Genomic DNA, 14,881 nt, shown 5'->3' with positions numbered 1-14,881 from the left:
CTGTATGTAAATGGGAGTGACATTCGCAGGTAGTGAAGGGAAGCAAGAAGATGCATAATCTAGGGTGTCTATCTGTCTATCTATCTGGGTGCATGTTGATGTGGCGCCCCACACCCCACCTCTTCCTCCTCATTCGACACCGCACCAGAAAGTGGCACAGACTTGGGTAATCAGATTGAGATGCAAGATACATGTGGATACAACAAACAATGCTTTGTATTCAAGGTCCATGTCGCCAATGGCATACATGACAGAGGCTTCTCCCAAACACCTCCTTCACATTTTCGGCTTTGTCCACCCCGCTTGTTCTTTCCCCTTCCTCTTTCCTCTCACACCCCTTTCCCCTCTACTACCTGCTTTCGCCATAATACCCAACTTGACCGTTTGGCTAGCCCCATCCATCTTCCCTCATCTCCCCTCTCCCCTCTCGCCCTGCCGATTGCTCCAGTCGTCTCTCCTTTTCCACCCTTCCACGCTTCGACCTTTCCACCCTTCCACCCTTCCGCCCTTCCACCTTTCCGCCCTTCCACCATCTCACCCTATCACCCTCTCACCCCTCCGCCGCCCCGCTTCATCTCGTCCCCGTTACATCTCCCATCCGCCCTCTTTCCGACTCTCCATCAATACAGATCCAATCCTTCAAATGCATCTTCCCTATCTAACTTTTCCCGCACTCGCCAGAACAACCTCTCCGCTTCTTTTGCCAAACCCGTTTTAACCAATACCGCCAACATACCCCTGTATGTTCTTTCCCCAACCATCCCGGCCCTCTCGGCATCGTCCAGTAGATCCCACATCTGTACCGTATCCCTCCTGCCCGCGAGGGCATAGAGGACAGCTGCGTACCCCTCTTGTCCAGGTTGGTAATCATCGTCCACCAATCCTCGCAGGGATAATAACCCGATCTGCGCACCAGAATGATGAGTGAGTTCTCTGAGCAATCTCGAGTGCGTCGCTGGGGTAGGTCGTAGGGACGGTGGGAAAGTGTAGATATGTTTCATATATGCCGTGTAGAATGATTTGACCGATTTGGATTTCGGTCGAGGGAGAGTATAGATTATCGATGGGATGATTGTAGTGATCATTTGAATGGTGGGTTGGGATTTCATCCGTTCGTTTCCTATGCGATGTGGTTCTTGATCATAGACCTCTTTGAGCGGGGGTAATCCTGCCCAGATGAAGTATTTCCTGAATACCTCCACTGCCTTGTGATGCTCATCATCCTGTTGTAGATTGATGATGTCTGCATGGATCCATAATTTACTTTGAACCGTTATGGTATGCCTCCCCCGATGATTTCTCAGAGGAGGTCGAGTGAATCTTCTTTTGAAGCTCTCGAGTGATGTGGGATGATCTTGGACGACTAGTGGGTGGGATAATGCCCTGATCAACTTGGCTAGTTCGGTGGGAGTAGGGAGATCATCCAAACAGGATTTCATCCATGTGATGAGGTTGGTGGTGTCGTATACCTGTGGGGTTTGTGCTTTCTTCTGACGACCAGGCTCCAACAATTCCTCGTCGATGAATTTCCTAGTAATCGCGTCCCAATGCTCATCCCCACCAAAAGGTTTAGCATGGGCCAAAGCCGAAGCCTGCTCCTTCCATCCTCCCATAATTAGTTTCCTAAGGTATGATCCCCACCACCTAATCACTTGAGGTCGAACGATCTCTTCCTGGAATTTCGCCCGGTCCGTCTCGGAGACTTCGGATGTAGTCGTGCTCACATAGGCTTTGATGGCATTTGCCAATATCCTGAGCGATGTTTCCGGGGGAAAAGCGAATGTCAGATGGGGAAGTACTGGAGGAAGGAGGGTGGGTAACAATCCTTTTTGTCCAACTAACACCATGAATTCCTGGAGGAATTGCGGATCTTCTACGAATGATCCTTTCTCGTTGATCACAATGTCTAATACAGGTTGCCAAATCTCCTTCAAGACCGGATGATTTGACGTAGCTGGTCGATTGGGATAGATGCTCAACCATAATAAAGTAGATTGGTGATCGCCCATCTCCAAAGCTTGTAAAGCAGGTTTCAAATATTCATGACGATGTTGTATCCTTATTGAATGGCCTAATAAACCGGTTTGAACTCTTCGGTTATGCGATAAGATCTCTTTGTATATTGCTAGGGCATCTTGATATCTATTCTGAGCTACCAACCTGTAAATCGGATCGCAGAATCTGGATTTGGGCGTGACTACATTGCCGTGGGGGAATAGAGTGGGCCAAGGGATAGGTTCGGGATGAAGGTCCTGGGCGGGGAGGAGCAGGGATGCGGCGGTGTATTCGTCTGATTCTGACTCTAGAAATGACGGCGGAATGGGAGTGGAATCGGAAGCGGGCGTATCGAGAGAGGGGTATAGTCGATATTTGTCGGTGGACGAGGTCGAAGAAGAGGCGTGGTTGGGGGTTGTCGTAGGTGTTTGGTCGGATTCTCTTGCTAGTGTCACTGTAGCTGTTGATGCTGCTCTTCGTGCAAGAGGGGGTTGATGTGATCGCCATACCATGCGCAGCACGTAGAGTGCATTGCGTGATGGAGCTGACATGGCTGATATGTGATGTATGATTGGGAAGATATGTATTCAAGATATCAGAAAAGCAAAGAAAAGTTGAGTAGTGAGATTCAAGATTGGATCGGAAGATGTTCGGATAAAAAGTCCGAGAACATAGAGAATAGTCTATCTTCGTCAACGTGACTAAAACCATCATCACCACCACCGTCATAACAATCTATAATTTCAACATTGTCTTGCCGTTTTACCTCTTCACCTTATTGCTCCTTGCATACGCATACTCCTTGTAACATCCCTCGCCTCTCCCCCTTCAGCTCACTGTCCAACACATCCCACCATGGCAATGTCAATGGGAGCTGCTCGGAGGGGCAAACCCAAGATCGTAGGTCGTTTCCGCCTGAGCTATTCCGGATGATTGATGGCACTGATCAAAATATTGATTTCGATGTAGCGACCTCCGAAACGAGTGAGTAGCAGAATCGTCTACCTGTAACATCTCTCTTTTGTGATACTGATGCACTGTGTCGCGTTTAGCCTACGTCCGAAACCCCCATCAAAGATACATGGACCAAGCTTGCCAACGCAATAAGGGAGATACAAAATCATAACGCGTCCAAGTTATCCTACGAGGAGCATTATAGGTACGGGTATAACATGGTGCTACATAAACGTGAGTTCAGTCTTGACCTCATACCCACATGACAGTGGTGGTGATTCTTATATCCTGTGTGAATCGTACAGACGGCGATCAACTATACAACGGCGTCAAAGCATTGATAGCAGAATATCTCGATAAGTTAGCAGAAGAGAAGATCGTACCTACCTTCCCCAGGTCAGGAGGTACGAGGGGAGCAGGTAAATTGGGTGGTGGAGCAGAAGCGATAGAGAGAGCTCTGGAAGGCGATAGGTTCTTAAAGGCTATCAAGAGCGCATGGGAGGATCATACGGGATCGATGAGGAAGATTAGGGATATCTTGAAGTACATGGTGGGTCCTCGCTCCTCTTGTTCTCCTCGTCCTGATATTCTTCCGGATGATTCACGTTAACTGACATAACTCGATCGTACTATCAGGACAAAGGCTATTCCACCGCAAATGGCTTACCCCTCATCTATGAAGTCGGCCTGACCCTCTTCCTTCTCCAAATCATCCGCTCTTCAAAATACCCTATTCACACTCACCTAATATCAACTCTGCTGTCGCAAGTCCAACTAGAACGTGACGGAGAGACCATCACAAGATCAACAATACGGGAATGCACGGATATTCTACTGAGACTACATGTGTCCGAGAGGGAGGGCGGGAAGAATGTGTATATGATGGATTTTGAGCCTGAGTTCTTGAAGAGATCAGCAGAGTTTTATGGGCTGGAAGCTGTCGAAGAGCTGGAGAAAGGTGATGCGGCGCAATATCTGAGGAGGGTGAGCACTTCTAACCCTTGCTCTAGTGATGGTAATCATTTGAGTACTCGACGAGATCTAACCCTTTACTTTATTCGCAGGTCGAACGTCGTCTGGCAGAAGAAGCAGACCGCACAGTCCACTATCTATCTACCATAACCCATAACTCCCTACAGGAACTCCTCGTTGCCAACCTCCTCACATCACACCTGCAGACCATATTAGATATGCCAGGCAGCGGCCTAGTAACGATGTTAGATTCCGATCGAATAAGCGATCTACGTCGATTATATGTCCTCTTCCTCAAAGTACCCAAAGACCAAGGAAAAACATCTCTGAGGAATGCACTAAGATTGGATATCGAAGAAAGGGGGAAAGCAGTCAACCAAGAGAGACTGGAACAGCCTGGTCCATCCACACTGGGACAGGATGATGATGCTGCTGAAGACGAGGGAAAGGGAAAGGGCAAAGAAAAAGCTAAAGCGACTTCACCTGCCAACAACGCTTTGAACTCTGCTTTGAAATGGGTACAAGATGTTTTGGAACTGAAAGATAAGTTTGATGGGATTTTGGAGACTGCTTTCATGGGTGATAAGCAGGTCCAAGTGTCGATAAATGAGGTAAGCTATCTGCTTGACCAAGTCCGTGCCGTTGATAGCTGATTTTATGCGTGGGAAAGGCATTCCAATCGTTCATCAATGCCAATCCACGAGCACCTGAATATTTGTCTTTGTTCATCGATGAGAATTTGAAGAAAGGAACCAAAGCGGTATGTCAGCTGTTAGCTTCCCAGCCGATGATGTACCAGTTAGCTGACTCGCCTGCTTTTGTGCTCATAGAGATCAGACAGCGAGATTGAATCGGCACTGGAGAAGACAATTGTCTTATTCAGATTCTTATCTGATAAAGATAAATTTGAGCGATATTACAAGAACCACCTGGCGAGGAGATTGCTGTACGGCAGAAGTGCGAGTGACGATTCGGAGAAACAGATGGTAACGAAGTTGAAGATGGAGATGTGAGCTGTGTTCTTGTTTCCAAGCTTACGGAAGAGCAAGATAAGCTGATGCGATGGTATGATCTAGGGGATTCCAATTCACTCAGAAATTGGAAGGGATGTTCACAGATATGAGGTTGAGCAATGAGAGTGCTAATTCATTCAGGAATTACTTGACCCGTCATGGAGTGAGTGCACCATACATACACATGGATGTCTTACTTATCTACTTTGATCTGCAGGCCTTGCCCGTCGACCTGAACGTCAATGTTCTCACAGCTTCATACTGGCCTCAACCCATCGTAGCTACCACCACGTGTAATTTCCCCACGGCCCTCCAACCTTCCATGGAGACTTTCCAGAAATACTACGATTCCAGACATTCAGGTAGGAGGTTAACATGGCAAGGTAATTTGGGTACTGCAGATGTGAAAGTCAGATTCAAGACTAGGACGCACGATTTGAATTTATCGACTCATGCTTTGGTGGTATTGCTTTTATTCGAAGATACCAAGAGTGGGGAGAGTCTGACCTACCCTGTGAGTTGGGTTGCTCTTCCATCACAATCTAGTCACTCGACGAGAACCAGCTTACTCATACTTGTATGTGATGTGCTGGAAATAGGAGATCAAATCTTCCACGGACCTCCCCGACCCAGACTTGATCCGTACTCTCCAATCTCTAGCATGTGGTAAATTCAGAGTACTCACCAAAATACCAAAAGGACGGGATATAAATCCTACGGATAAATTCGAATTCAACGAGAGTTTCACGTCACCTTTGGCCAGGATAAAGATCATGCAGGTTGCTAGTAAAGTTGAAACTACCAAGGAGAGGGAGGAGACTCAGGAGATGGTTGATGAGGAGAGGAGACATCAGGTCGAGGTGGGTTTATTTGTCCTTCCGCTCTTGTCTACAAAAAGGGGGATTCACTGATCACTTTGCTCTTGTCATGTAGGCTTGCATAGTGAGGATAATGAAGGATCGTAAACAGATGTCTCACAATGATTTGATATCGGAGGTTGCCCATCAGTTATCAACTAGGTTTAGTCCCTCGGTGTTGTTGATCAAGAAACGAATAGAGGGGTTGATAGATGTAAGTTCAAGTCTAGTATGGTGCGTGGGTAATGCTGATGCTCGTTATGCAGCGGGAATACCTGGAAAGAACGAGTGATATGGGATCGTATAGGTATTTGGCTTAGTCGAGAGGTGGGATATGACTAAAGTCACAATGACACGAGCATAGCATAAATGAGATGGGGTGCCGGGCTCTTCCTCAATGTATAGAATCAAATTATATAACCTTTGTATGCATTAACGAAATTCCGTCTGACTGAAAAGGTATATACACATATATATACTATTATATACTTTGGACAAGATGCCTTATCAATACTAAACTATCACATCCGGCTCAATCCTTGAATCAATCGCTTCATATGGGAGATTTACCAAACTTTTCGCCATCTTTCAGCTGGATCGCAGCCGATGCCACCCCGCCTTCCCCATCTAACGTGTTGAGGTAGACAGTGTTGCCCCACCAGTCCTGGATGGACTGACCGACTGTACAGTGAATAACCAAGGTAAGTCAAGTTGTTATTTCCATGATCCTTCAGTGGTAACTTAGGGGTTTCTCGGAAGAAGGGGCAACCCCAACTCACCTTTCCCATCTTTGGGTAATTGCAATGTAAAGAATATCAAGATTATACACAGGGCGTATCCGCAGGTGAACGCTGCGGATAGTGTGTAGTTGCTGTTATACAAATATATCAGATATCAGTTCAACAGTTCATGTCATTGTCCACGCTACATTGTGCAACAGGATGAGACGACTCACTATCTTGACCACCAGTCGAAATACCTTCGCCGGATGTAATGCTGAGTTATGAATCCTATTATACAGAAGCTGTAGATCATTTACCGAGCAACATCAGCTACACAAGACCAGGGTATGACAAAGTATCGTCACATCATTACGTCCGCAGCCTGTCCATTCCAAGTCCAGAACTGCAAGTAGGATAACCATCGCACCCACCTCATAAAGTTGATAGGCAAATAAGGCGGCAACAACGAAACACAACTAAAAACCACAGGCCAACAGACAAACTGCAACCCCCATCTGGGCCACCTCCTCGCCATCATCCAAGTGAGTAAAGGCATGACAGCACCCAAAAGGTAAAACCAATTCAAATGCCTATACAGACTTTCCGCCCCGAACAATCTTCTCGGTCCGATCAACCCGTATAGGACAGAGGCAGAGAAGAAAGTACGAGTATGGGGACACCACCATTTCTCTGATGAGCTCGAACAGATATCTGGGATATTGTTGAATAGCCATGCCTGCACTAATAATTGGGTTATCGATCCGATGATGCATGCAGTGATTTGGGCGAGGAATATCGGTCGGAGGGGAACATGCATGTAGTGGGCGATTTTGAGGTCTTGGATGAAGCCTAGGGATTGGGTTGTGGTTATGTAGCTGTATGTCTGGGTGGGGTGAGGTGGTTAGCTGACATGTTCTGCTGGACTAGCAGTTTTGCAGGGTATGGTCATACATCTGGTTAAAGTGGTTGAGAAGAGTGGATAACACAATACTTACTTTGAAGATCATCATTGCGACTGGTTTACCAGGAATCATCGCTCCAACAATGATCTCGCTCTACAGTCAGAATCAGCACAACATCGTCTCTGGCTTGATTAGATTGTGGTTTTAATAAACTGAAGACTATACTGACGATGACGTTCAACCCAACCTGCATATTCGTAACAGCCTGAATCAGCCCAATGGGAAGTACCATCACCCCAGCCAACCCAAATCGCCACGATCAATCCCCAAATGGGTAAACCAGTGGGCCAAACTTTAACGGTAACAATTGCCAATATCAGGTTGACCACGAATATGGAGAGATACCACCATCCCGGTACTGAGGGGTAGACGGAGGATAATCGAGCGTGAATATCCGTTCTGGAGGGTGGGTTTCGGAGGTTATGCCATACTATCAAACAGGCATTATGTACTTTCAGCTTCTCGCTACGATTGGCTGAATGAGGATTCACCTTGTTGTCTGAAGAATAAGATAGAATGCACCAGAGTGGCTATTATTCTGCATGCGTCAAAAATACTGTAAGCTTCAGTTTGGGTGTGCCACTATCCCAGTAAGCGGTTGAAAGCTTACGCAGCGAAATTCAAGCCATAAGACAGTGCGGAAGACTATAATGATATGAGCAGGGCTTTTCGTCTGTGTGAGAAAGGTGTTGATTGGTTAACTTACTAAAGTCATATAAACAGGTGAATAACCTTCGTAAGCTGAGACATCTAGTGTGGCATTATCATCGACAATCCTCGTGACATTATAGGTCATCGCCCTATACTACCCATTGTTCAGCTACATCTTGTAATCTTTCAGGTGGAGGGACTGGTGGTTACTGACGTATCGTCGAATACCCTCGCACTTGAGAATGGTAGGTACCTGGCGTAGAATGTGTTGGAGTAGTACAAGATTGGTGCGAGAAACCATATGAACTACGTGAGTCAATCGTTATCAGTGGTTACATCTCGACACAATTCGAGCGGTGTTGCGATAGCTGGGGGATCAAGCAAACGTACAAACAAGAAACCTCCCAGAACATTCCCTGTGACCCACCATGGCGTCGCTAGTGGATTTCCAACAGCGGCCATCATACCCCAGTCTAGGGTCAGGAGCGACATCCCCGCGCCTGTCTGATAGCCGAAGAGTAGGTTGATCTGTTTCAAGGACGTGATGATGAGCTTGGCTGACTTCCTTATGACACATATAGGGACATGTGGTAGCTCACCACTTGAGAAGTCGGCTTGATCCATGTCACCTAGTCGAACTGACATTACGGATCAGCTATTTTTGGCTTCGTGGTGTCTAGCTGTTTTCCCCATGAGAGAAAGAAAGGATACGTACCATGCTCAAAGCAGTGAATAGATAACTCGGGACGAAAGACCAGGCAAACATCACTCCAGCAGTAAGGTAGAAGAATCTTTGTCTAGATTTAGCTCTTGCCGGTTTTGGCCCGGAACGCGAATGGAGGGTATTGAACACTGGGACACATTATATAACGTATCAGTAATCATCCGCAGCTTTATCTGGTCTGATGAAGGAATTCGACTTACAAGCTGTATTGACCAGAGTAGCAGGCCAGATCATCGAAGCTGGCGTGACTAGTATATTGTGCAGTATACCGGTGAATGAGAATCCCAGCATCTGTGTGCTTATCACCCTGGTACAGCAGGACAGGCAAAAAGGTCAGTCCGTATACAATCCTGCTTGGTCGAGCTGTCTCAAGCAATTTGTAGTGATATAGAATAACTTATTGTACTCACAAGAGCAGCTTGTAGCCCCATGCCCAATTTTGGTTGTAGAAGAACTTCTGAGTAGCTATGATATCCGTTGCGTATGCCGAACCCGCAGAGACATTCGCCATGACGTAGACCTGTATAACAACCTCTAAACTCAGCTTGCAGATAGGCACAGATACCAACTATGGTTTAGAATTTGGTGATAGCTGTGAATTCGAACCCACCAGAACGTGTTCCTTATAATTCCAATTACCCGGGTTTACCCATTTCCGCCCTCCCTCTCGAGGTAATTTAGCCAACAGAATCCCGAAAGGATGAACCATCAACTGAGCCACTATACCGGGGACTAGGACATTGGGATATCTGTATATGAAGAATTGATTTATACCTGGAAGTAAGATTGACATGATTATCCCCAAGAACTACGCTCGGACCGTCGAGACTGGAAGAAAGGGATTATCGGTGGGATGGACTGAGGTGCGGACTTCGGGATAGGGGGAGTCCTCCTCTGCCTCCTCTGTGGGTTGGTTTTGTAATTCTGGAGTATCGGTTGAATGTGTGTAGGAGAGTGTTTGGTCTGCAGATTGGGCTGAGGGATCGGACAGGTTCGGATCCCAGAAGCTTCTTTTTGACAGGTCAGTATAATATACTTTGCACGTCAGTATATCCGAAAGAGCTGGAACATAGTCTACAGAGCCAACTCACGTGCGGATTGCCTCTTCATGCTTTAGCTCGCCATCCTTCTCTCGAGGGATAGCAGGGATCTCATCGTCTCTCGACCTCTGCTCTGATCGTCTTTCCACCTCCTGCTCACCCCGTGTCGATGATGCCATTTCCATCGTCTCCTTGGGCGATCTCACTGGTCGTCCGGTCGTACCGTCGAATGTCCAACTACTCTCCCTTGAGTTTCTACGTTGGAGTGATGATCGCTTGTCAGACTCGGACCAAGCTTGGACGTAGGGATGAGGACGAGCAGGCTTAGCTGACATGATGACCAAGCGCGAAGACCATTTGCGTGGTTGCAGAAATGTGGGAGATAAACACGAGAAGAGAGAAGAATGTGGGTGAAAAGGAGGCGTTTTCTAGACTGATACGTCGATATCGATCAGCTGACTGAGCGGATAATCAACGATTAACGGACAAGCGGCATGTTTGATACACAGTTGATGACTCGGCTCCGATGAATGTCAGTGCGCAGTGTATGCGTATCTTACTGCGCTTATCCCGTCAAGGGCGGATGAGAGTAGGGTGTCTCGTTCACCGTTATGAGATGAGAGATGGGAGAATGATGTAGAATGGAAATATGTGTTGATGGGAGATCTAAGCGGATTGATGGTTGTCTGGACAGGAAGAGGACTGTGTATATAATAACTAACACATTGTATGTCCTTTAAGACAACGGTCATCTCGACTACATCATTAGCAAGGAAGTGCGCGTGTCTCCTTTGATGAATTCCTGGTGAGATCGATCAATAAGATCGGATAGGTTGTCAGCACAAAATGGGGGACAATCAATAGTGAGATTACCGTTTGATGGATAGGATGTGAGAGTGGGGGACAAAAAGGCTCCGAAGGGAGGTATATCTCGATACAACACAAACATTCCATTTAGCTCGTCGATACTGAGCATTATTCGAGTTGTAATGTTTAGCTTGCCATCATTGATTATCTTGATATCTGAGTAGACTCAAACCTGTCAACCTATCGTCAACAAATGCTCGCTATTGTCTATTGTCTATTGTCTATTGTCGGTATCGAGCTAACAGATGACGCACAGACTATTGATTGACCCAGGGTCTAGGAGGGTATGAGGTGATCTGCGCCACAGTGGGTCGCTGTGAGATGAAACGCCGGTTAATTCCGTTGTTGCTGAGTAGAGAGAGTGTTATGCGGTATTGTCCGTCATCTCAAGATCTAGTCGTTATGATGATATATGTGATATGCCACCTCACCATCCACTTGTACGACCCTTGATGTTAGCCTATACTACTACTCTGCTCACCATCACTTCATTACCATCGCATGTCTGTCACATCTCACTCGACTAGTCAGTCCTTATTGTCAATCAAAACACCACTCTCAACACAATAGACATCATCGCAATCCCGTCTTGAAGTTAACCCATCATACCTTGAACAGTCACATCTCTTGTTCACCAAACTCTCACCAGAACAGCCTTTGTCCCTTCGATTGGTCAGCGTATCTACCTATATCATCAGACAGTATCCTTTTCACCTCCCAAGGATAGGATATAATTGAAGAGAAAGCGTCATCTATATTCACTAGCAGACCCAACCCCTCACACCGGCAAGATTTGTCAATGATAGATCTGGCCAATAAAAACAAGTTAAAGCCACCTCCTCTACTTCATCATCCTTGTTCATCGATCACACTCGAACCTAAACAGAAAGGATCGATACCACTTTTATATCAACGGGATAACAGTGAGTATTTCATACAGTACTCAAACCTACCTTTCGATATCACACTTGACCCATAGTATCTATCGTGTGTATTTCGTCTTCGCCGCAGCCTTACCTTTACATCCTATTCTCTTTTCTATATCTCTTTTGTCTTTTCGTCCTTTACTCTTCGCTCTTTACTAAATCATCTTTGCAATCTTATAGCCATAGACCATCGTCCACAATCCAATCTGGATGTTTTATCCACACCAACAGACATCACATGCCTCATCGGGCGGAGGAGCATCAAAGCATCACGACAGTAATGGAGATTCCGGGGGTAACAATAGATTAGGATCAGGGGGAGGAGGAGGATGGGCCAGACATCCATCACATCCATCATTCACACCTTCGGGTATGCCCTTACCTTCTCCAGGAGGATATCCATCTCTTGGAGGGGGAGGTGGTGGTGCGTTCCCACCTCCCTCGGGCGGTCATGGAGGTCACCACCAACATTCAAATCACGTACATCTGCATGGTCATAATCAACATCATCCAAGTTTCGGGGGGAATTCCAATCTAGGTGGTCCTGGTCCAGCAAATCACGGTCCTTCAGGGTATGGTGGGATGAGCTTGTTTGGCGGTGCTGGTGGGGCGGGTCAACAGAATAGTCCACCTAGGAATGAACCTTCGATGCCTTTGACGGCTTTTTGGCAACATCAACTGTTAAGAGCAGAAGTGAGTGGTTCTTCTTATGATCACCTTTAGACATACGGCTGATGATCGTTCGTGATTTGTAGGCATCCAGGCTATCATCTTCACCTCACCATCGAGCTAGAGCAGCAGCCATCTCATCTCGAGCTACCAACAAACCATCCGCCGTCACCATAACCGATCCCAACAACCGCCCTGCCTCCTCCCAATCAAACGCCTTGAATGGTATTCACCGTAAACAAACCTCCCTCTCAGTCACTCGAGCAGACTCTGATCGAGGTGTCACTCCCCCACCTCCACCATCCGACCCCTCTTCTACACCTGGACCAGAACATGCCGATCCAGCTACACCCGCTCAACCACCTGCACCAAACGATAAAGAAGATGATAGAGTGTCTGAACCTTGGACGGGTCTAGATTTGGGTGGTATAAGGCTGAAGACCCTATCCACAGCTTTATTCTCCTTTGACCACATCACCTCCTTATATGTCAACCATAATGCTCTCACCACCATCCCCTCCGCCATATCTCACTTACGCCAACTCACCTTACTGGACGCGACAGGTAACGAATTGACATCGATACCACCGGAGATTGGTGTTTTATGTAAACTGAAAGATCTGTTGCTTTTCGATAATCACCTCACAACCCTACCTTTCGAACTAGGAACACTATATCAATTAGAAACGTTAGGTGTGGAAGGTAATCCTTTAGATGAGAGGTTGAAGAAGTTGATAGCGGATGAGGGGACGAGTGGATTAATACACCATATGAGGGATAATTGTCCACCTGGACCTGAACCTCCTGAAAGACATTGGATAGAAATTGAACCTGATATCTCATCACCTTCATCTGGCAAACAAGAATCATTCACCGTTCTTACATACAACATCCTATGTCACTCTTTCGCACCTGGTACGACGTATTCGTACACTCCAAGCTGGGCATTAGAATGGGGATACAGGAAACAAGCCATCCTGAATGAGATTGCTCAGGCTTCTGCGGATATCGTCTGTCTCCAGGAGATAGATTGCGAACAGTATGCGGATTACTTCTTACCTGAGTTGAAGAGACATGGGTACGAGGGTCAACACTATCCTCGGTCTAGGGCTAGGACCATGTCGGCGGATGAACAGAAGGCTGTGGATGGGTGTGCTACTTTCTGGAAGGCTGATCGGTAGGTTTTTATTTCTGCCTCGTTCAATCACGTTGGATTTTGAGGGGGAACTGATGCTGATTACTTGATTTACAACTACAGATTCCAGCTGGTCGAAGCTCAAGTGGTCGAATTCAGCCAACTCGCCATAAGCAAGACCGACATGCGTACCGAAGACATGTTCAACCGAGTCATGTCGCGAGATAACATAGCGGTAGTAGCTGCATTAGAATTCAAAGCTTCCGGAGCTAGGCTGTTAGTTGCCAACTCGCATATCTACTGGGATCATCGATATAGGGATGTCAAGTTGGTCCAAATTGGGATGTTGATGGAAGAGCTCGAAAAGATAGTAGAGAATTTTTCAAGATTACCTGCAAGATTATCTTCCGATCCTGAATACAACCTTGGAAGGGGTCCGCCAAAATACGAGAAATCCGAGAAAGGACGGGATATCCCCCTGATCATGTGTGTGGATCTGAACTCTCTGAGTGGATCGGCAGTGTATGATTACCTGTCTACGGGGGAGATACCGCCCGATCATGAGGATTTCATGGATCATACGTATGGAACCTACACCAATAAGGGATTAAGACACAGATTAGGACTGAGGTCTTCCTGCGCGTCCTTTGGGGAGATGAAGATGACGAATTTCACGCCTACATTCGACGCTGCTATTGATTATATCTTTTATGCGCATAAGACTATGAAGGTTACTAGTGTGTTGGGTGATGTGGATAGAGAGTATTTGGATAAATGCGTGGGGTTCCCTAATACCCATTTCCCATCTGAGTGAGTGGCGTCTTCTTTCTTCTCATAATCCCCTCCGCCTTATCTTTATGGGGTTTGGATTGACAGGTATGCTGATAATTGATGGATTGTGCATAGTCATATACCAGTATTCGCCCAATTCAGACTCAAAGGACAGTCTGACTCACACTCCCAGACGAACGGATCTTATCATTAGTCGCCTTTGATCCTATCTCATCGACAAATCTCTTCTCACTGCGAGCCCGATGTTAGATTCCATGGGCCATTATCTACTACTACTACTTATCATTCATCGCTCACTTTTTCTTTAGTTACCGTATTGTGTATCTTTATAGATATTTTATGATATGGTGGTTCCTTTTCTCAGTTATATAAACATATGTACGATTATACAGATTTGATCAGATTGAAATGAATTGAATTTGAGGGTTTACTGTTCTGCTGCAGCTTTCTTCCTCAGTATGATACGGTCGTGTCTTTAACATGAAATGCCAGACCTTCGTTGGTGAGGGATGATATAGTACTTATCTGCGAAGTCCAGTCGAGAGCGATTAGAGGTATACCTTCAGAGTGCTAGTTGTTTGGTTCCAGCGTAGAGGCTCTTC

At 46.4% G+C, this 14,881-nt stretch overlaps 4 protein-coding genes across 4 annotated transcripts; 2 read left to right on the top strand and 2 right to left on the bottom strand.

Annotated features, from left to right (window-relative positions):
* Positions 1-620: 620 nt before the first annotated feature.
* On the bottom strand, positions 621-2,546 carry I302_108441 (uncharacterized protein; the record flags this gene model as incomplete). Its single annotated transcript, XM_019193787.1, has 1 exon — positions 621-2,546. One exon carries the CDS (start codon positions 2,544-2,546, stop codon positions 621-623), a length of 1,926 nt encoding a protein of 641 aa, XP_019043910.1.
* Positions 2,547-2,850: 304 nt separating this feature from the next.
* On the top strand, positions 2,851-6,111 carry I302_108440 (uncharacterized protein; the record flags this gene model as incomplete). The annotated part of the gene is made up of 13 exons (XM_019193788.1): positions 2,851-2,895; positions 2,965-2,979; positions 3,048-3,183; positions 3,255-3,499; positions 3,586-3,933; positions 4,014-4,532; positions 4,592-4,681; positions 4,752-4,930; positions 4,998-5,097; positions 5,152-5,448; positions 5,534-5,794; positions 5,868-6,005; positions 6,058-6,111. 13 exons carry the CDS (start codon positions 2,851-2,853, stop codon positions 6,109-6,111), a joined length of 2,427 nt encoding a protein of 808 aa, XP_019043911.1.
* A 233-nt stretch (positions 6,112-6,344) lies between these two features.
* On the bottom strand, positions 6,345-10,225 carry I302_108439 (OPT family small oligopeptide transporter; the record flags this gene model as incomplete). The annotated part of the gene is made up of 19 exons (XM_065870672.1): positions 6,345-6,472; positions 6,571-6,662; positions 6,747-6,815; positions 6,945-7,396; positions 7,509-7,568; positions 7,645-7,662; positions 7,721-7,905; positions 7,967-8,013; positions 8,086-8,120; positions 8,182-8,275; positions 8,341-8,432; positions 8,517-8,654; positions 8,726-8,755; positions 8,842-8,978; positions 9,051-9,157; positions 9,261-9,370; positions 9,461-9,658; positions 9,722-9,860; positions 9,942-10,225. 19 exons carry the CDS (start codon positions 10,223-10,225, stop codon positions 6,345-6,347), a joined length of 2,415 nt encoding a protein of 804 aa, XP_065726744.1.
* A 1,668-nt stretch (positions 10,226-11,893) lies between these two features.
* I302_108438 (uncharacterized protein) lies at positions 11,894-14,472 on the top strand (the record flags this gene model as incomplete). The annotated part of the gene is made up of 4 exons (XM_019193790.1): positions 11,894-12,376; positions 12,439-13,529; positions 13,611-14,297; positions 14,394-14,472. 4 exons carry the CDS (start codon positions 11,894-11,896, stop codon positions 14,470-14,472), a joined length of 2,340 nt encoding a protein of 779 aa, XP_019043913.1.
* Positions 14,473-14,881: the final 409 nt, after the last annotated feature.

Source organism: Kwoniella bestiolae, chromosome 7 (genome assembly GCF_000512585.2).
Source record: "Kwoniella bestiolae CBS 10118 chromosome 7, complete sequence".
Taxonomy (NCBI): Eukaryota; Fungi; Basidiomycota; class Tremellomycetes; order Tremellales; family Cryptococcaceae; genus Kwoniella; species Kwoniella bestiolae.
Note: the sequence above shows the minus strand (reverse complement) of the source record. Positions and strands in the feature narration are given on the sequence as shown.